General features: G+C 39.4%; 1 protein-coding gene across 4 annotated transcripts in view; it reads right to left on the reverse strand.

Annotated features, from left to right (window-relative positions):
• MACROD2 (mono-ADP ribosylhydrolase 2) overlaps positions 1 to 23,029 on the reverse strand; it is an 850,774-nt gene that overhangs the window by 804,806 nt on the left and 22,939 nt on the right. For all 4 annotated transcript variants that reach the window (XM_071422251.1, XM_071422242.1, XM_071422232.1 and 1 more), the window contains one exon: positions 22,535 to 22,642. In XM_071422251.1, coding sequence (XP_071278352.1) covers positions 22,535 to 22,642 — 108 coding nt within the window. The remainder of the gene's footprint in view (positions 1 to 22,534; positions 22,643 to 23,029) is intronic.

Genomic DNA, 23,029 nt, shown 5'->3' on the forward strand with positions numbered 1-23,029 from the left:
ATCAGCAACTTTGACAATTGAGAGAGGAAGTTTCTGATGCACAACAAAAGCGTCTGCCCCTAACCTTCATTAAAAGTCAATGGGATTTTGGCTTCTGATTCTCATTACTTCTTTTGAAAGTCTCCCCTTTTGTCCTTCCACTGCAGACCACAGATGAAAGCAAGAGCTTTTCTGTTTTTCTGACACAGGCAGCAGCCCCTTCAGTTACGGTTGACCAGGAAAAGTGAGAGTTTCACTCCTGCCTGGACTTGGGGTTTTCAATTTGCACGGTATTGATTAGGCAATGGGTAATAACCAAATTATAGCAGAGCCAGCAGGTTCAATCAATCTCTTCTCAGATATAAACAAGACCTCTCTCAGCAGCTGCAACCAGGAAGCTTTGGAGGCCTTTCATGGTACAGCAGTAGATACTTATCTACTTATCAAGCACTGGTATGAAACATGAAAAGCATATTTACTCTTTACCAGTAGTAAGCAAAAAATGCCACTATTTCTCTGTGAAATACAGAATATCAGAAATACTCAATACTTACAGCAAAGGACTCTGTGATAAAAACCACTACAGATGTGTACACAGTATCACTCAAACTATCTTCAGATGTACAAGTACTGAAAGTTCATTAATTTTACTGACTAAACAAGACATGTAACTGAAACACTACAGTCACCGTTCTGGCACTGTTTGAAGACCTGTCTCCTTTGTAATCATAGTTTAATCCTGGAATTCAAACAAAAAAAAATTACAAAACCATGCAGTTTCTGCTTCAAAAGTCCTTTATTTCCTACCTGGCACCAGCAGCCCTCAAAAACAACATTTAAATAAACCCAACACAAACAAGAAAGGTTTTACAAGCTTTAGTACCTTCATAAACAGACAGTCACATTCATTTTAATTGTTCCATGATAAACAATGAAGACCTGTTTTAGAAAAGGAGATTTAGTAGCTTTTTCCACAAATTTCTGTGTTAAAACAGGATTAAATAACCAGTGGGCAGCAGAAAGCAATCCCCATAAGCATACTGAAAAACAAGTCATCCAGGACAGCGTAACAAGCTAATCCATTACTTCTTTCATTTGTTTGCTTGTTCAGGGGCTTGTGGATTTTAGTGATTAACATAAGGTTTCTAGGTATCATTAGCAACTCAAGCGACAAGTGTGGATTGCCATGGTGTAGTTTTGAAAGCAAATTCGAAAAAATCTGGTAATCCACTGTGAACTTCACAAGAAAATTCCCCAGACTTCTGTGTGCACAGAAACAACAAAATACTTTCCTCTATGGATTCTGTACTTTATTCAAATGCTGCGGGAAGAAACACACGTGTGTGTGTGTATGTGTGTATGGCTGCACATTTCCATTTTAGTGGTTATTGTTTATTAATGCACTCAACAGCAAAACCCAACAGATATCACATTCCAATCATTCAATTACAGCCACTTGACTGTTCCTGTTTTTAGGAACAGACTGCACCACTTCACGTCACTGCCTTGGTCAGCTTCAACTACTGAAGTGCATATATATAAATATATGTGCCACTCCATGGCATCCCAAATAGCTTCATGGTGCTGAAATAATTGAACTGCCAGTCATTACAAGGCAAAATAATAAGGATTTAGAGAAGGTGGACTTAACTTACAGCACTTGTTCCTGCAAGGGAAAAATGGCTCCAGATATCAGTGCTAATGGAAAAAATAAATGCAGAAGCATTTCCTCCATTTTTAATGAAAATTTAAACTTATTCCTGCTGACAGGGGCAGTTAGTAGAAATAAGCCTGAGAAACACCTACTCCATGATGCTATTAAGAAGAAGAAATGCCTTACCACATAAGACTAAGTCTGTCCAACCAGGATTTTCTCCCTGATGGCAGCAACAGGGGATGGTTTTTAGGGAGAACATGTCAGCCTGCAAACTGCAAAGTCCCTTCCCCTTGCATTCCCTCTGCATCCACAACTGGTCCATTAAGGACGTTAGAGCATATCTCTATGTCCAGTCCTTTTGCTGTGCATTTATGACCTGCTGACTACAAATCTGCCTGATCACTTTCACCATAAGAGAAATTTAACACTGCAGTTAGGTGTGTTCTGAAAGGCTGCTCCCGTGGGGAGTGGGACAGCCAAAACAGAGGACTTTGGTAAAGAAATTGGTCAAGGAAATTTACAGCCACAGCAGCAGACAACCTAAAATCCTTTTTGCTTTAATAAAGTTGACATTTAGTGGTTGCTTCTCAATGTAGAGCTCAAGTTCCCTGCATCCATGAACACAGAACAGTACAATATGATTGAACAGTGCCTTCTTCAGCCAACAGACACGGAGGAACTGCCACGGCTGAAGAGCTCTCAGGAGAGTAACATTTTAAGAGAGCTTCCAGTCTAACATGCTCACTATGTACCTTTCTTTTGTTGTTAATAAATAGTTTCAAGATTCTTTCACCCAAAAATGAAATTGTGCTTCCTTGATTTTCAAAAAGCATTCAGCTTAAGTCTATTTTTCCCTTTAAAAGAAAGAGTTCATTAAGTTTTTAACATTACATATTGATCACTCCAGTCACCTCCATGGAAGTTTCTTAAACTGACATTCTGGTCAGACAGGTTGTTTGAGACAGCAAATTGCTAAACCCCAGCTTAGAGAGCACCTGCTCTAAGTACAAGTTATTCCAATCCCATGGGGTTTGTTAGTGGCTCTTTAGATTGCCACTCCAGTCAGGTTAAATAGACCTCCTCTGTGCAGCTGCTTTTGAGAGCTTGTTGTGAAGAGCTACAGAGAGAAGAATTTGCCGTAAGGGTAAAGTCTACAACACCAAAAATTCACGGGAAAGGAAACAGTATTATTTCATAATTGCACTTAAACATGACTGATGAAATTATACACAGACGGTAGAGATGTAAAGACTCAAAGCAAGGCTTACACAACCAGTTTGATCTCATACATTTACAATTTTCATATATGAAAAATACCTTGGCAACATAGTTGCTATAAAACTACCTCTTTGCAGCCTGCAATATCCACCAAGCTTTTTTACTTGCTCAGACTAATACTCTAGGTCAATTTAAGTCAATACCTTTGATGAAATATCAGGGTCAAGACACCCAAAACCACAGAAATTCAACAGACATCCAATCCCAACTCATACTTCCAAGCTCATCTCCTCAATTCTCCTAATTATATTCACACACAAAGGATATCAGTAGTAAAATACATATATACACACGGTATACCTATCAGTACTACTTCAAAGCTGCTCCCTAAAATAAAAAAATTTAAAAAATTTTTTAAAAAATTGCAAGGCCAAATAATTAATCAACCCAGTTGGAATTTAGCTTGTCAAGTCTGACATAAATTTCATAGTAAGTAAAGCTTGGTGAAATTTTAGATGAAAGTTTATTTAGCAGTAGTAGTACATAAAACTGACATCAGCCTTTTTAATACATGTCTTCGCAGATCTTTTTTTCTCCAAATATACAAACAGATCTCACTAAATTTAATAATAAAACTTAAAATTAGTTTTGAAAGTTATCGACACTTTGTTGTTGTTTTTGGAGGCGAAACGGTTGAACTAATGAGCAATGCAAAGAAATTTATTTCTAGACTGGCAAAACCACCACTTCCACTCAGCAGTCTAGCCCAGCACCACACCAGAACCCTACTATGATTAAAAAAAAAGGCAAACAGTGCCTAAGTTTTACAACTCATCCCTAAGAAAAGCACGAAGGAACGGCCTGCTTGGCTGTGTTTTTTAACACGTGTGCTTGCACATATGCACAGGTGCATAAGCGAAGCAGTTTCCAAATCTGTGTCAGGCAGCCAGAACTGAGTATGTAAAACATCAAAACACATTTGCAAACTTTCCTCCTACAAACTGCAAAAATGCAAGATGGCAGAAATTCAGTTTTAACATGCCAAGATCAAACCTTGAGTAATACACCTAACACGACATCACAAGAACAAAATAACAGTCTTCAATTCCATTCTTTTAAATAATTTCTGATTTTTAGGAACATATGGATAGTGTTTCCTTGTTACAAATAGTGTTATTCCCTATTCAGATTCTTACAAAAACCTACTACTGACCGGAATTATAAACTCCTTCTTCAAAACGCCACAAGAATATTTTGATTTTACTTGAATATTTTGATGTCAGTGTTTATTGGAAACATTACTAATGATCAACAACTCCTCGTTCAATAGAATTTCAGATCAATTGTATCTAGCACAAGACATTTGAAAAACTTTGAGTTACAGAATCATAGAATGGTTTGCATTTGAAAGGACTCTAATGATAATTTATTTCCAAGCCCTTGCTGTGGGCAGGGACACTTTCCACTACACCACATTGCTCAGAGTCCCATCCAGCCTGGCCTTGAACAATTCCAGGGATGGAGCAGCCACAACTTCTCTGGGCACCCTCACAGTGAAGAATTTTCTCTGAATATCTAATCTAAATCTACTCTCCTAGTTTGAATCCATTCCTTCTTGTCCTGTCACAACATGCTCTTGAAAAAGTAGGCTCTCTGTGGATATTTGAATATTTTAGGAAATCCAATATTCTATCAGACTTTACATTCAAAAGAACCCATAAATGTTCTCCTTAGTCTTGTAGGGCTATTTTAAGCATACAGAATATACAGACACAAAGCAGCTTTTCTGAATCAGAAAGAGTTAAAGCAGCTTCCTGAGGAAGTTTCTTCTATAAGAATTCCCCCTCACAAGCGAAATTAAATCACAAAGGAGAAGGAAGACAGACAAAAAGACTCAAAACTCCATATTGTGGCCAGGATATACTATTTGACATGCTAAAATAGACATGCACAAAGGGAAACATACACTAGAAGGTTCTTGGAGCTTTTTTTTGTTATGAGACAGCTGCAAACACATAGCTGCTAGCATTACTGACTGAGAAAAAGATTCATTTATTTCAAGTAGCAGCTAAGCAACCTTTGACCACTGTAAGACCTGACAACTTTAATTAGTTTTAGCTTAAAACGGAACCAAACTCGGCTTTGGCGTCTCTCCAAATAATTTTATCCCACACTGCTCTCTGTTCCTAGTGGAGCATTGCAGTATAATTACTTTAATCTCTTCATAGGCATGTTCCATTTGCTAGCTTTCCAAGGAAATTTACAGCCTTAACACACAGCTCAAAAATAATAAAAAAAAAAAATATTTCTCTTATTAGTGAAACAAAAATTAACAAGAAGCCTTCATCTCTCACTGGCCTGTAAAGAGAAATTTTATTTTTCAGAAGTTGTCACGCCAAACCTATGCTCATCACGTTCAATTAAAGACACTGGACACAACAGCTCTGTGCAGTGTGCGCACCGTGAAGCTGCTAGACCTGTTTGTATAGTTGGGGTTTGGTTTTCTTCAGGTTTAGCTTGTATCATTCTAGACAAGAAAATTACTATCTGGCACAAATTCCAGACATATTACCAGCCATAACTATTTCCAGATTAAATAATGTTATCGTGTTGCTATAAAACACTAACAGCACTTACAGATTCAGCTGCTCTGATCTGGCCACCTGACCCACAAGCTCAACAGAGAAAATAGCTGGACAACCCATTTTTGCACAAAGTCAAAGTTATCAGAGAAAGCAGGAAAGGGGGCCCTTAAGCAGAATATTTTTCCCTAACTGTCCTAATCCACACTTGTATTTTCCAGAGAGTTCTCTGCTGAATTGCACAAGATGGTCTGCCTGCTTCACAGAACAAGTCATGAGATGGATCCTGGAGCATGGAACAGCACACAGAGTGTGAGGGAAATGAAAGAGGGGGCTTTGACAGGAGCCTGAAGCTCATAACTGTGGGTAATCCTGCTGTGTATCGGGTGCTCAGGTGGGCTCTGCACTGGCATTCATTTTCCTTCCAGCCAAGTTTTTAAGTAACAAGTTGCAAAATGTGCAGGTAGAGAAACGTACACAAGATGGGACTTTTTCTTAACAGGCTTTCATTTGGGAAAATCCCAACTTGAAAAATACGAATTTACATGGAACACAGGTTAACCTCATACTTCAGATGGAAGGCAACTGTCCCTTGCTTCTGCAGAAGTCTCACAACTTCAGCCCTGTCCCTATGAAAACTGCTCCCTGCACGGCTGAGCTTCTCTTCTCACGTCAGAAACTCACTGTGCCTGCAGAGGAGAATTGTCAACCGTGATCTTCATCCAAGAAGAAGAGACGACATTATGGATTTCCCACTGTAATTCAGAGCGCAATTTTCATCAGAGGATGAACTTAATTAAAATAAGACAGGACAGCAGAAGTAATAAAAAACCTTTTAATTACATTTCTATGGTTTTGGATTTGTCCTCAAGCTAGACATCCAGACTGCCTCAGCCTTCACCAAAAATATGAAAGGAATTCAACTTACAAAGTTTTCCTGAGCAAGCAAAAAAGCACTGAATATCAAAAAAATTACTACTTTCAACTTGTGCCTCTCTATCAAAGAATAACTTGCAGGAACACAGAACACAGATCATATTTCTTCTAAAAAGACTGAACTAAGACTTTTTGGTAAATAAAACAAATACATTTCCAAACTCTGTATAAACCATGTGTTTTCTTCCATACACAGCCCCGTGCAGGAGGTCTGCATTTTCCTCCCCACGTTCACCAATATAAAGCTCCAAAGCTGAACTCCATAAACATTACTACACGGCACCTGTAAATGGTTTAATTAAATGCTGTTGATACCAACTCTTTATAAGCCATCAGGGTGGAAACCTCTCCCATGGGCTCCTCAGTCAGCAAAATAAAGGCAGCCATAGGGGCAATGCAACACTTAACAACAACATGCTCTCCCGGGGCATACAGGTACCAAGCTACCAAGTCATTCACCACCAGGGAAGCAGGGTGCAACACAAAGAAAACAGCAGGGAAATTCACTTAAGTTGCCCAGGCGACAGCAAAGCAACGTGATGAAAAATTCCCAGTTGCCCTGTGGCAGGGAAAGCACTGGGGCGAGCTCACACCAGCCCAGGGCTGGGACTGCAGCACACTCTAGTGACCCAAAGTCTCCACAGTAAAAATGAAATAAATTCAATGCTGAGCTCCCTAAAAAAGCTAAAGAGCAGTGATTTGAACTCTGCCTCCATTTATACAACATTTGATGCTTGTTAAGAGGCAGTGTTGGTCTGGGACCACCAACCTTTCTCCCCTCTTGCCCTGTGAAGGCAACTGTGGTTATTATGCAGTTTGCCATTTCTTTAGGGCAGATTTAAACATTGATAATTAATCATTGATGAGCCATGGCTTTACACTTCGTCTTACTGACTGAGAGGTGATGTGTGGCAGACAACAGCGTGGGACCTGTGTGCAGATGCCACAGCAGCACCCCAATGCCAGCAGGACTGCACCAGGACACTCTTCCCCACAAGCCACCAGATTCCAGGGATCTTTGCATACCATGGCTTATTCTTGCAGTTTCTAGGCTACACATACAGTCTGCACTGTAAAATGTAACTGAAAATCAGCAACTTTTCAACAGGTGCTTCAGCTACTGCAACAAACAGTCCATTTGCAATACCAGAAATAAGTAAAAACATCGACTTCTCTCCCATCCTTCTCTCCAACCCCCTGTAAGCATTTTACAGTTACCTTGCACAACAGTATCAAGAAAAATAATTTATATACACTCCCGAAACAAATTGCTTCTCTAAGGCTGGAAAAGTGAAAGAAATCCAGAAAGAAATTATAAAATAAATTCAGCAGGGCTGACTTCCACATTTTCATGCACTTGCCCAGAACAGCTCTGGCTTAGCAGGGCCTAGAGGAAGAGTTCAAGCACACAGACAGACCCCTCTCATTCAGGGTAAAGTATTACTCATTTCAATTGCTGAGAAGCTTCCAAATTGCAATGTAACTAACTACAGCCCCGACTCACAGCACCTTGGTCAAGCGGTCCTTTCCCACTCACACTTTTAGCCCATCATTTCTTCATCTTCTCAAATTAAAGCATGATTGTTTTCACATCCTATGGTTTTACTGACCAATCCTCTCAATCTGGAGGTGTTGTCTTAGTGACTCCATGGGCTCAGTGACAAGATAAACCTCAATAATTCAAATCACTGAATTTTTTTCCCATGTGCCCTCCTGCATTTCAGTGCCGATTTCTTTCTACCACTCATTCGCAGCATTTCAATTTTAACTCTCCTCTTTCTGTTTTTCCCAGTGTTTCTCCCAGTGATTCCCAGTGTACCTTTGTTTCTCCTCCTCTTTATTCAATTTGTTTAAAAGTGCTTAAATTAAAGAAGCTTTTCCAGTCATTCTGCCATGTCTACAGTTGTTGCTCTTGTTCTTAGTGCAAGCCTGAATTATTGATTAATCCAAAGCCACATACGTATGCACAAACACACTACACCAACACACACTGTTTGGCATTCTTCTCAAAATGACTCCACAGAACAATCACCATTACACAAGACACATTTGGTACCCATGGTAGCACTACTTCAGTCAGGAATATATACTCAAAAAAATAATTTTGGAGAGTTTAAGTTTCAGACTGTTAAGAACATCATGACTACAGCAAGTACTTACAATGGATCATTGTACCTACTAATGAACAAAGCCTGTTGAAACACTAAACTACATGATTATTGCTTAATTTCTAGATGTGGATACACCTCATTGCTTCTCTGTACAGACTACACTTTGAAGCTGAAATAATGAACTACATGATTAGAGAGCAGCTTTAAAAGAGAACAAAACTTAGTGCCTTTTTTATTAAATACCACGGGGGAAAAAAAAAAAAAAAACTTCAATGAGAAATAGTCCTTTAACACATAATTTTCAAGACTTTTATATGTCCTTAAATTATGTATGAACAATCCTTCCAAGTGAACGTGACTACGCCTGCACTAAATTTAAGAACTTGTGCAGCTTTTTCCAGGTTCAACACTTAAACTCAAATCTTTTGAGTGACACAAATGCCTTATTTAAAATCAGCATTTTCATTAAACTTGCAAGCTATTATATGTGCTGCTTAAGAAGCATAATGTGTTGGTATCAAAAAGAGTTATCCATGCACTCTGAAAAGGAAATATTTTGGACAAAGGAAGAAGAAAAATGCTTTGTTTCCTCCAAGATGCGGATTTCCCATCCTTAACATGAAATAGTTGACATAAGTTGAGAATAGAAATCCTACATCCATTAACAAATAACATTTAACACCTTCTCTCAGCAAGGTGTTAAAAAGAAAAAAAGTGAGCCACCAGTTGCACTGGTGTAAAAGAACAGTAATAATGCATAAACAATCTCTTCAAATAGCTTTCTTGCCATTCCCTTCTCCCATCAGCTACCTTACACAAGCATGCATGTTACATGGCAGGCAATTCAATTATGACACCCTACAGAAAAAGAAAAAAGCATTTAAAAGAAGATATCATTGAAAGAAACTTCTGGGATATATAAACAGTCCTTTCACCAGTGCATCACTGAAATTGTATAAATAGATTTACCTCAATATTGCTAAGAACCAGCCCTCTGTGTTACCTGCACCACCTCGTACCAAAGTTGAATTAAAAGCCTAGGGTTCTTCAGTAACTGATTAAATTTTTAGTTCATATGAATATTTCTTTTTCACCTAATTCACAGATTCATTATATGCACTGACAAGGGATCAAAATTCAGGATTGTAAGTAAAAACTCTTCAGTCTCACTAATTATACAGGATTTATCTTCTGTATTTGCACAATGCCATGCAGACTGCTGGCAGCTCAGACTATTTCCTTAGCTGGTCTGGAAGAAACACTTAAAACTGCAGCTAATTATTTTTTTTTTTTAGCAAAATAAAAAGAGTGCAAATATACACACATATTATATGCTGCACTACAGATATTGAAAATTAAACATTATGCTTAAATGTATAAACTTAATCTAGACAGAGCCCATGTCTAAACAGCATAACAACCCCAAGCAAAAAAGTAAAGCCAATTCATTAAATGATTTCACCACAAACAGAAAGCGCCCAAAATTCCACTTCTAACATTAAATCACTCTCTGTCTCACCAGACTAAGTCCACATTTGCAGCACTGTGTTCATGCCAGGACTGGAAAAAAATTAGACCCAAGACAGAACAACTATATCTTCTAAATTATACATTTAGCAAGACTCCTAAGATAATGCTGTTTAACAGAGGCAATATTTTTTTTTTTTAATCAAAACTCAAAGCAATATTTCTAGCAGGAGGAATGTTGCATTTGGCCAAAGAACTTTAAAAAAATGCCTTGATTCAGGAGACCACACTGGGGAAGAGAGAGACTACTTAGTTTGCACAGATCCAAAGTGCCTATGCCCTTTTCCTGAAGCCCTGGATGATGAAACTATGCTTTTCCATCACTGCCACAAACAAGCCAAAGCCCACCAGAGTTCCATGGGCCCCAGCTCAGAGCTGCATCTTCTCTTACTGAGGAGTGATGCTTTACCACCCTTAGCACCAAGTTATAAGGCAGGCTGTCTTCCTCTCATTAAACAAAAACAAAACAACAACAAAAAAAAAAGGCAAAACAAAACAAACCCCCCCCCAAAAAAAACCAAACAAAAAAATTCATGATCAAGAAATCCAGAGAGGATAGCAATGCCACTGATAAATCAGATTCACGTTCCAAGCCAGGGAGAGGTAACAATGGACTTCAGTTTTCAATTTAATCAAAGCAAAAGAGTGAGCTTTTCACTACATATCTTGGCTAAAAAAGAAACATGTCCTAGCTTAGCTCCATCATGGCTGCACCAGCAAATTGACTTAATTGTCAGCAAGGAATTATGAAATATGAAGTGACTCCAGCAGCGCTCCAGGGAGACTCCTGAGGCACGGTGTCTATAGCAGAGACACCAAAGTGCCATCCATCTCACTCTCACCCTCAGGCAAAGCAGAACAGCCTTGGCTCTCTAAAAGAGGCTGCCAAGAAGAACAAAACCTGGCTTTCCTGAATGATTAGCAGTGGCCCAAATAAGAAATTTTAAATACATCAGTACAGCTTCCCTGGCTGCTGAAAGCACAGGCAGGAAGTCATGATTTTGAGACAGCAATTTGTAGTTACAAGGCTACATCGAGTTACAGCTCACAGGGGCCTTTCTAAGGAGAGAGGCAACACCGTGCACACTTCCCCTCTCACACCCTTCTCTCCAGCGATTAGAAAGGGTAGAGAGGGCAGAAAGGGAGGCTACAGTCACCACAAGCTGCTCTGCTGGGTGCTAGAGGACAGGACAGGAAAGGAAGGCAGCAGATATTGCTAAGCTATACTTCTGACTCAGATCCTGGTTTCAGTCTGACTGCCAGCATGACAGAAGAAAAGCCACATGTAACTACTTAACCCCTGGGACACGGGAACTAAGAAGCAGGGAGCCCAAAACCTTTTGCTGTGTCTTTGATCAAAACTATAGAGCTAAGTACTCTCACCTAAAAACACCCCTTTGGCCTGTCCATCAGGGATTCACTTCAGATTTAAGAAACAGTTTCTGTTTTAATCTCATCCATTACTGGTGCTGGAGACTAGTCTGAACTAGAGTTGCAGCCTCTAAAGCTGTAAACTCCTGGCCTAATGAGCCTTTGGGCTGTAAGCCCTGCCAAAACTCCACGTCTGGGCCTCCAAAGCAGGTTCTTTTATATCAGAAGGGAGGAGGAAGATAGAGAAATAACTCTTTGTGGTGAACTAGCTCTAATACTGATCACTCAGCTCCCTGAAACGCTGGGTTTGTTACCTAGTGGGCAGGGGGGGCTATAATTAGTTGAACCACAGCCAAGGCTAGAACTGCTGGTTAGCAAAACTCTTCTGGGACATCACAAAAATTGTCTGACCTCCAGCATTCAGAGATGCCTTCACCCAAAGAATCAAAGAAAACCAACAAGTAAGGCTTTGCCCTGGTCTACCCTTCCCCCAAGGTTGATTTAGTAGTTTTATCTTTTAAGCTAACAGACAACCTAAAATGAAAATTGTTTCAGAACCTAAGAAATAACTTGTCATTAATAAATTCTCTCAGCTTTTTCTCTCTCTCAGCTTCCCTGGTCCGGTGAACTCTGCAGGTAATATCCACCATTTTTCACTGATTGACTATTCTGAAAATCATTCTCAAATGTGATTTTCATTTCAGAAAGAGTAATAAAATTACTCAGATTTGTAGAAATTCAGAACTAGCCAAGTGAACTTGACCACACTGCTCAATATAATCCTTTCAAAGTGGACTGAAACTGACAGGATGAGAAAAGAGAGTTCCTCTGAAATAGCCTGTGCACCACAAATTCTTAGAAATGTAAAGGGAATGGTTTGCCAGTTACTATTATCAGGCATATCAAGTCACAGGGAAGACTTACATTCCTCTATAACCTGGTTTGATAGAGTTGAAAGCAATATCCCCTCTTTCTTACATAAAAAGTTATTTCACATGACACAAGAGTACAGTTCCCTTGAAAAAGCAATATGGTTCACACTTTAAATTTAAAAAGCATTTCTAACATGGATTTGCAATGCAAAACATTCTAAATACAAATCAAATATAGCTGACAGAACCATCTTTTTGAGGCAGCCCACAACTAGGCATGCCAGATATTAACTATTTCTATTTATTACTCGACAGAAACCAGCTTTCCAGCATAAAATGAAGGTGCTACAGAGACACGTTTAAGTGATTCATGTTGCACACTAGATTAAAGTTACTGCGGCGCAAACACGCAAGTGATAAAAGAGAGAAGGAACAATAATCCGAAAAACTTCTCCAAATCAGTGTTTTTCCCACAGGTTTCAAACTGCTCAGACACAATAGACAATGAAAGCCTCAGGCTCCAAGGCTTCACTGGTGAAACCATCTGAGAACAAGGGCCATTACAACATCGCTCCTACAAAGAGCCAAGTCATCTTTTCTTCGTGGCACTGCCGGCCCTCGGGCACAGCTCAGGCGAGAAGCTGCAGTCTGCAGCCAGGAAGAACGTGCTAGGGACAGGACACCCCGAGGGAGGAAGGAACAGGACCACCCACGTCCCCTCTGGGCCTTGACACCCCCTCTCAAACACTCTGGGCAAGTGACAATCCAGGCGGGAGATACTAAGACGAACCTCGATTGTTCCATCTCCTCTATGGTGAAGGGAAGAAGTGTGGGAGCAGCAGCAGCTCATCACCCCACTGCTGTGAGGAAAGCACAGGGCCTTGCAGCACCTTCAATACTGTAATTAAAACAATTCCCAAACACAGCCAGACAACTCTGAACAACGGTATATTAACATGCAAGTGACTACTCCTTGCACACGATGCAAACACACTTGCCATTGTGCTTGGATTAACAAGCAAATACCGTTTTCACAAGCTTCCACCGACCTTTGATGTGTATTTAGCTGCCATTACTAATTTTTATGACTGGGGCAGCAGGTCACACAAAGGAGTTTGGAGCCCAGATTTTTAAAGCCAAGCTGTACCCTTAATACCAATTTCTAAGTGAGAGGCATTCTGAATTCCTAAAGGAAGCAAGTTGTGGTTTTGCAAACAGAAATGTTTTTCTTTTCTCAGAAAATCAGTTGCTAACAGCCATAGGTCAAAACAAAACCTAAACTGCATTTCACAGTCCATAACTATTTATTTAACAAGTAATGGAAGCTGTATTTCAAGGGACTAACATTTCCAAGACCTGCAGCAAATGGCAAAGCACCAGGCAAACCCAAAACCCTAGCAAAGGGTGGAAGACTCAGCAGCGAAGAGAATAGAGCAAAAGCAACTCCTCCTGCCCGAGAAAGCAGGGGAGACAGACAGGGTCAGCCAGCTGCACAACAGCAGTTTTGAACATCAAAACTACTACTCTGACTACTGCTTTTTTATCCCATTTTCTGCATCTAGCAAATTAGATAAAATAAACCTAAAGCTTACTCCCTCCAATCAAAGTAGACCTTCCCCTATTCAATACTTAACTGCATGTATTTAACGAGATTACATTATACATAGAAATGCTAATTCCCACGCTGACCTTACTGTACTACTTACAGTGACTGAGATAGTGTTGAGACAGTATATGTGCAAATCCAGAAAAACCCCATGTGTTCATGGTTACAAACAGAAAGGGAAGAAAAAACAAACATACATCTGGACAGAGGAGTGGAGGGGTCAATATTAGCACTACAGAGATAATCTCAGCCTACCAGCTGACCTCTCACTGCCAATATTTTGTAAGTAGAGAGAGGAGGCCTCAAAGAAGTCTTCTCTTTTGTGTCCCAACATTTGGAAATTACTTGACTGGTTTGGGTTTTTTAAAATGCAGAAGCTTGAAAAAAAACACAACATTGCATGCCTATCTTGACTGAGAACACACTGTTGCAAATATCGGCTTAAAAAACCCACAATCCTTTAGATAATCCGCCACAAGTCCTGATTAAAAGTGGATTTAATATTATGAAACGAAGCATAATTGTTCAAGACGACCTTGAGTAGTTTCTTACACCCCTCTGCTCCATCAGTGCAGTCAAGATGACAGCTGCACTGTCAAATGTGTGATATGACAGGCTGCTAGCAAGGTCTCTCCAAAATATTTTCCTCTATGAAGTAAAACAGATGCTTACAGTTCCTCCAAACCACGCCTGTCTCCTGTTCTATTTCAAACACACACTGAACACACATAATGAAATGGAGTCAGCATTTAATAAGCATGAGCTGTATCGATGGCTAATCCAACAAGCACACCTCGAATACATGCATTTTGTTTCCTCTGCTTAAGTCATCACCGATTTTATGTCCAGGAAAATTAAGGTACACAGGCCTAAAAGTGGTTTTACGATAACAGGGGCACTATTGCCACCTGCTGTCAGAAAGGATTCACAGCATCTCATGCCACCTCATGCTTCCCAACTGAGGGAAGTCAGTTTTTGAAGAAATCCAACTTGGCAGGTGTTTCCTTGTAGACTGCTAGTTTTCTGTAGAAACACACGCAAAAAAGGGCCAGGGTAACCATGGCATGAAGGGTCAGTAATCACATTGGGGTCAGAGATAATAAATGAGTTCAACAACTGATGCACAAAGAAATAAGGAGAACACACCGGTCTAGGTAGAACAGACACTGTCCTGAAAGCATCAACACTGAAAACAGACTTGTAAATAAATCCAGCTACCAAAGACCATCAGGTTAGATAAGGCTACTAAAACATCTACCTTGTCCATTTATTATTAGATTTTCAGAGGACAGACTATGCTGAATCCTGTCAGAGGAAAGGCCAGTAATTTTGTGTCAGGGTATTTCCTAGAATTACAAAATGGCCTACTTTGGAAGGAACCATCAAAGACCATCTAATTTAACCCCTCCTCACCATGAGCAGGGCCATGTTTCACTAATCCAGGTTGCTCAACTTCCCTCCAACCTGTCCTTGAACACTTCCAGGGATGGGGCATCCACAACTTCACTGGCAAAACCATTTTGGGTAGTTAGGTATCAGATACCTAAAGATCATGCACACTCATCTCATTCCACTCAGACTTCTGTGGGAGCACAGAATAACATGAAAAGTCTAAAAGCATAGCTCTGAACCTCAACATGTGTGTCTGGTGCTTCAGCTGACAATCTGTTCGTTTAAGGAGCCTTTTCAGTGCATTGTTCCAGTGGAAAGTACATTTCCTTCTCTGCTGTTTTTTTAATGGCTTCTCAGTAAGTCACTGAACACTCACATCCCACTGCTTGAAATCATCACTTGATTATCATTACCATGCAGTGCCTATCTGTTTGCAGTGCCTGGCCATATGGCAGGCTTAGTGGCAAAGCTCTCCTTGAGGCACACGAGGCTCAGGCCTCCATTCCACCACCCAAGGCTCTCGGCTCGCTGGCACCACACACCATGTGGCAGGATAACATCCAGGTGTCTGAGGCACATTTCCACCCAGAAGCCATCTCCATTAGCTACATGAGATGCCTGTGAGAACAATGCTGGAACTTTGCAATGAAAATATTTCACCACAATTCATTTCCCCTTCCCAAAGCACCCTAGAATAAGGAAGAAAGTTCTTCCCTAATATGTGTCTGCAGCACTGCCAAACCTTTTTTTTTTAATGCTTAAGCTTTGAGTTATACTGATTATACCTGAAATATTTTCCAAGTGCATTCCAACCACCCCTTCTGCAGTGCAATTCTGAGTGACCCTCCTCAGTCATAACCCTTGGCCAAATGGTTACAGCAAATGGTGTTTGACTGAGGCAGCAGCTACAGCTCTCCACCTAAATTAAACCACACCTACAGCAGTACTTGCCTTCCATTTCATTCTCTTGAACACTGTCACTATACACAGCCTTCTCATCCAAATGAGTATTACACTACAGGGAAGAACAGCACTGAAATGAAATTAGACCAAAAGCAGAGGGCAAGTTTAACCACATCTACTGCTCACCAGCCAGGCTTAAAGTATTTTCCACAGAAAGCAGTAATAAACTCACTCACAGATGTCACAATTGGGCATGACCGATTCCCTCAACTATTAACATTGACTTTCCTGATGAGTAAGTGAGGACTACATATAAATTAATCTGGGGTTTTACACACAAGTGTAATTGTACCAACTGTAAAATAACTTGAGAAACCTTTGATTAACACCACAGTCTGCTCACAGTAAAGATGAAAACCAAATTAGCAACAATTTGTTAGCAATACTGGTTCTATTCCTAGAGGAAATTACAATAGTGTAAGTTACACAGGCAGATGCCAGACGACTCCATACAAGGGATTTCAATACAAGTTTTCCATTTTCCTATCTGTACTCTGGAGATAAAACATGTAAGGTATATTTACAAAACATTCTAATGGCCAGAAAACTCGTTAAGAATCCCCCAGTATAATCAACCATTTATGTTTAGCTCAACTGAAAAAAAAAATCCACAAAAATCAATACTATAAAATGTAAAACTCCAATGTCAAAATGCTATAAGCAACTTAAGGGCAGATTTTACATTTTGTTTCTTCCATATTCCATAGCAGGAACATTTGAGTTAAGGGACTTATTTTCATAGCAAATTATTGAAGAATAATTTCAAATGAGCTCCAGAGTAAGAATTACTGGTCACTGTAAAATAAAAAGGGGGAGAATAAGTACACACACAATACCAGATCAGGCTCAGCAACTGACTCAAATACCTTCATAATATTCAGACAGGCCACTTCTGAAATAATTTCTACTTCAGAAGTTACAAGATGAAACTTCTGTGTGATAAATTAAGTTGCCAAATGAAATGGATTAGCAATCAGTGAAATTGCCTGATGTCAGATCTGTTCCAGATTCGAATCCATCCTTTTTCCCCACCTGTTCATTAAGCACCAAGTTCAAGGCAACTGCAGTGACTGATTGAGCATTAACGAGCTGTTTGTGTGGAAAGGAAGAGTTCAGTCCCTATCTATACTTACACACTTGTATAAGCATAATTCACTGATAATATATTCAGTTCCCAGTATCAATACATAGCTCTTCTACCTTGATGTGTAATTTTGAGCTTGAGAAAAAAAGGGACACCTCATTAAGTTAAACAGTCATATTCAAGGTCAAGGCCAGGAAATTATGAATCTTGAAGAAAATATGTGCTATCTCCAGATAAAAAAGCAGGATAAAGTTATTGCTGTGACACAAAAATGCTGAAACATGGTTGTGAAGTCAGAAGCCTGAGGGAAGAAAGGCATATTTCACTAGGAAAGGTGAGATTCAGTATGAAAATATCTATTTCATCCTATAAATCAAGTCATGCAGAAGCTTCAGTGAAAACCAGTCTTGACCTTGATTTGCAACAAGCAAATCAAGCATAGTGTATTTAAAACTGAATATTTTTCAGTGTCACATACATTCAGTACTGGGACAGGGAGGTACAGCAGGACAAGCATTCCAAACTCTTGCAAATTTGATTAAAAACTCAGCTGTAACTCTCTCTCTCTGGAAACATCTCTGCCTCTAAAAGCAACCAGGAGACCATCGCCTCCACGCACCTTCCCTCGGCTGGCCCTGCACACTGTGCCAGGGAAGCTGATGAGCCTGTGCCTGCCAAACCTGCATTCCCAGCTGAGGCAGCTCTCTGCACACAGGCACATGTGTGATGCTCTTCTTCTTGCTCTTCTTCTTATTCTTCTTGAGCAATGTCAAACTCAGTAACTAAATTCCAACATCAGGGACATAAAGAGTTGTTTACTTACATAGTTGTTTGCTATGTTAGTCACCAAGTCTTTTCTCTCTTTAGCAGAGGAAGATTTTAAATCAGATTTGTTTTCTCACATGGAAAAGATATTCAATTTAAAAATTAAGAGTTTCTTCCCCAAATTTCTGAGTATTAGAAAGTATTTCAGCACTCAAACACAGTTTAAAGGGAGACACCTAGTTGCTATAACTGTAGCAACTCTCTAACTGCAAATTTAGATGCAATACTACAGACCTATAAACCATAATATCTAATTGAATAGGCATGAACATCTTCCTTTTTCCTGAAGATTAAAGGTTTATGTTCTCAGTACCATACTTTTGTACTGATACAAAGAATATTTTTCAAAGATAAGAAGAAGTATTATCTCTTCTAGTGTTCTGCAAGTCATCATCCTCCTCCTCCCTATCAGATAAAAATAAGGAGAATCCTTTTTTCCCCCTAACATAATGGTTTCCCCTTGATCTTCCTCCTAGTAAAAACTCCCTCACAAGCATATTAGTACATGTCTCCTTATCTTATAACTGCACAGTAAGATTTATTAACAGGTAGGAAGGAAGTGACCTCAGGTCAGTAGTGACCTCAGGTCAGATGAACTACTGCTTAAGGTATATGAGGTAGACAGACATCCCTGTCCCACCCACTCCCAAAATACCACTCCTGTACCTACTTCAGATAGTTACTGCATATGACATAAATAGTGACACAGCTTTCCTTATTAAAAATGAAGAGGAAATGTAGTCCCTTACTGCTCAGTTGGTACTACAAATATTAGGAACAAATTGTTTTTTTCAAACCTTACTCAGGTTTTTACTGCTTATTTCAGTATTTGGGATTGCCAGAGGGACTAAAGGGCCCCTCTCTCCCCTCCCTAGATACCACAGACACACCACACCCCCTCCAAGCTCTGTTCTGATGATTTATTCAGATGTTGGCTAATTGTGGTTATCTGGTTTCCAAGTGCTTGAAGCACTTTTGGCACCAGGATGAAGTGACATCCGGGAACATTTAATATGTTAAAAAGGCCAGCCAGCACAGATTAATACAGTAAGCATATGCCTCAAGGAGAGCCTGTTTACATTCTTACAGGCTAATAAAAAAGCACAGAGGAGGACATAGCAGTAAAAGTAAGATTTTCATACAAGTCTTACCTGAATCCTTTAAAAAAATGTGTGAAGGAAATGGCATAACATGACACCTTAAGCAAAATACCAAGTTAAACTAATACCTGTCTGCAATGAAATCGGTAGTAAGGAAGTTTTAGGAAGCCATTGTGTAAGGAAAAGACATTTACGGGGTAGATAATTGACATCAATTTTAGCAAAATCGCACATCAACTCCTTTTTTCACTCCTTTCTCTCTCACAATGCATCTCAGTTCCTCACTCTAGTCTTGAATGATTTCAAAGAGGCTGTTGTGATGTTTCTCAAAAGAATGAGCAAACTATACGTGAGATATTTTAGAAAGTAAGCAACATTCAGTTTGTCTGCTAAAAGTCTAGGATAAAAAAGGAACCTTTTGCAGGAGTGTTCATCAATGATATCCTGATATTTAGCTACAGAAGATCACCATTTATGTCTCATTCCCTCCTTACATATTTGACAATACACTTTTTTTTTTTGCCAATATGTTTGCATCCAAATCTGGAGACAATCTGAACCACCTGGAACCCTTCCACAGCCCCAGAATTTACCAGACCATTCCCTTTACTTCAAGCATGTTTAGATCTTCACATAAGTCAATGTAAACATTCAACCTGTATCATCCTGTGGCTTCAATTTGGATACGACTTGCTGTATTTTATACTATTTATTACAGGAGACAGTTAATGGAATTCCTAAATTCAGAGAGAAAGTCTCCAGAGGGTCTCTTCCTCCCTTCCTAACCCAGGGCTTGCAACAGATAGGAGGGAGTCAATCATTAATATCTGTGGTAGTCAAAAGGCATTAAGTATAAAAAGAACTTGCACAGATTTACCTCCAAAAAACCCATCTCCTATTCCATATTCAACAGGCTGCATTTTATTCAACTTACATACAGAAACTGGTACTGTGGCTACTTACTGCTTTATGTCTTTGAGGCTTGGATAACTTCAGCTGCAGAAGAAAAAACAATGGAGTTCTTTGCAAAAGCATCATATGGTGCAGAAACATGGGTTTAGATGCCATCTAAGAGACACTACAATTTCACTGAAACTTTTGGATTTAAAAAGAATCCCAGCACAGCAGATGTTTTGCATAAATAATATGGATCTTGAACCACAACACCTTCCTCATGTAGCTTTCCAGCTATCCTCAGCAAATCAAAGGCTTAGACTTAATTACTGCACTGTCATATAAAGAGCATATGGTTTTTCCAGAGTAACTGTAGGTTAGTATTTTAACCTAAACTTATTAATATCTCATAATAGTTAACATATTATGCATTTTAGGAACTATAGAAGGTTAATAACAAATTAGAAGAATCTTAAAAATCCACCTGTACCAATGGCCTGGCCCTAGTGCTCCTGTTTTGTTTCCATCTGATACACCAAAGTATCACTTTATAAACATGTTCCAATCAATAAGTAGCTTTGCCAACATCTAATCTGAATCTCCCTTTAAGCCCTAATTCAATTTACAGATGACAACAGTAAAAACAACTAAGCTTTCTAGATACTTTGAGTGTTTTGAACCTCTTTAGGTCTTTCAGCCTCAGTGTGTTTTGAGAGATCTTTAAACCTTTTCTCAAAATTGCGTATCAATACGCGATTGATTTGATTCTTTTTTTTTTTTTTCTCCTCAGAGAGAGGCATTTCTCACATGGATGGCAGGCAGATAATAGGTTTATAGGCAGATAATATCATTTGCAGTCTGGGATATAGGTTTTTTGGACCTTTCAGGATAATTAAAGGGGGATTTAAATCAAGAAAAGTGAAGTATTCCTATTCTAAAGCTAATCCGTAACTAGTTCCAGCCTGTAATTCAAGGGAGGTCTATGAACAAAGAGAAGCTAAATATAAAAGGTGGAAAATATGCTAATATTGACTTACTGTAAAGCAATAAAGTAAGGAAGTCTGCAAAGGCACTACTGGAAAAATCCTCTTAAAAAAAGAATGAGGACAAAATATTAAATTATTCACGTTTCAGAGGTCTTGTCAACACAGTGAGGAGAGGATCATATTACATGGATGCTACTGTATTGTTTGTTATTTAGGAGAGCTTTTCTGCATCAGTAAACTAGAAGATGAATTAAATTTTTTAGCACAGGAAAACCAGCCTCATGGAATGCAAAAATGCGTTTTTCAACCTTTGGAATGCAAAAATGTATTTTGAAATGGCTAAGGATTCCATCTGTACCTTCACAAAACCCATTAGCAGATGTCCACAGGTCAAGTGGGATGTCATACAACCAAACAGTGAAAGAGAGTCTGTTCACTACCCTCTCCACTGTGTGAGCAAACATTCCTGTGCTTTTTGCAGACATGAAACAGTAACTCCACACAGCATTTTCCTCTGATAAGCAAATGCATCCATTTTAGCCATTACAGGCCTGGGAATCTTGGAACTTAATTCCATCACACAGAAGATACTGCAGCACATTTCCTTCCAAGAAATGAATACCACCAAAATTAGTTCTTGAAAATTAATCAGTGCCACTCAAGTATTAGGGGGGAAAACTTTTCAGCCTCAGGACACACAAACCACACATTCTTTTTTGGTGTGGAGAGTGCAGGCAAGATTTGGCTATGAGCATGTGTGTAGGGGTAAACCTTCCCACTGTTTTTTTGCCAAAAAACTGAACTAGTTTACTACAATCTAATACACTGATTAATTAGTTGCACAGGCATTTCCCTCTTTTTGTCACAAGATGCTACATACAGTTCTTCACCTCGACTGCACACATGGAGACATGGTCACTGAGCAAGAAGAGGTACTTAAAAACTTAAAACTGTAGATCATGGCCAAAAACTTGAAACATACAACCTCCTAACAAATACGAAAACCACAAACAAAATTCTGTTTTCCTATCACCTTGTGGTTAAAGTTCTCACATTACCTAGCCCACAGGTGGCTTCATTTATAAAAGCAGACTGGGTTAACTGCATTAACTTAGTAACAAAAATGAGCCTTCTACAATGCAAAGTGTGAAGTCTCAGCTAACCAAGTTAAGTCAAAAGATGGACAAAAGATCATTAATTTTTTCATGGCGACCCTGCTATAAAAGTTTCACAACAATCCCTGCCACAGTAAATGCACACAGGGTGAACAGATACAATATGAACGAACTGGGGGAAAAAAAAAAAAAACATATTTTCAACAGATTTCCACAGGACTCACCAGTTTCAGGCAACTTTTCAGAGTTCACACTTGTACCATGGAGCTGTAAAGGATTTTCAAGACACAGCTAGATAAAATATTTAACCACCTACCAGCATTAACGATGGCATCAACCTCAAGCAGCGTAATGTCACCTCTATAGAGAGAAACTTTCTCACTCAGACTTTTCTTCCCTTGCAGATCTTCCTTAGCGTTTTCACCTACAAGCCAAGAAAGCAGAAAAGCCAGGTTATAAGTGTGGGTCCAAGGTCATTGTTTACAAGCCCTGAACAGGCAGCAGTACGGTGACACGACTCCTGCCAGACTGCAGTTTCTTTCAGTTTCACCTCGAGAGGGCAGCGGTAACCCACAGAGACACCAGCACTGCCCTAACATCAACTGCTTGCTTGTTACTTGTTTCCAAATACAAACTAGTGGGAAGCGCTGAATCCTTATCCACATACTGTTTGGTTACAAAACTGTAGAAACATACACATTTTTGGAGTGAGATCCATCAAGTAATTTTATTTGGTAATCATAAGGGTGTAAATTGCAAAAACAAATTGAGGAATTAAAATTACCCTCCTAACAAGAATAATAATTTCTCC

Source organism: Agelaius tricolor, unplaced genomic scaffold (assembly GCF_023055355.1).
Source record: "Agelaius tricolor isolate 1412-34295 unplaced genomic scaffold, bAgeTri1.0.p SCAF_1, whole genome shotgun sequence".
In the NCBI taxonomy this organism is placed as follows: domain Eukaryota; kingdom Metazoa; phylum Chordata; class Aves; order Passeriformes; family Icteridae; genus Agelaius; species Agelaius tricolor.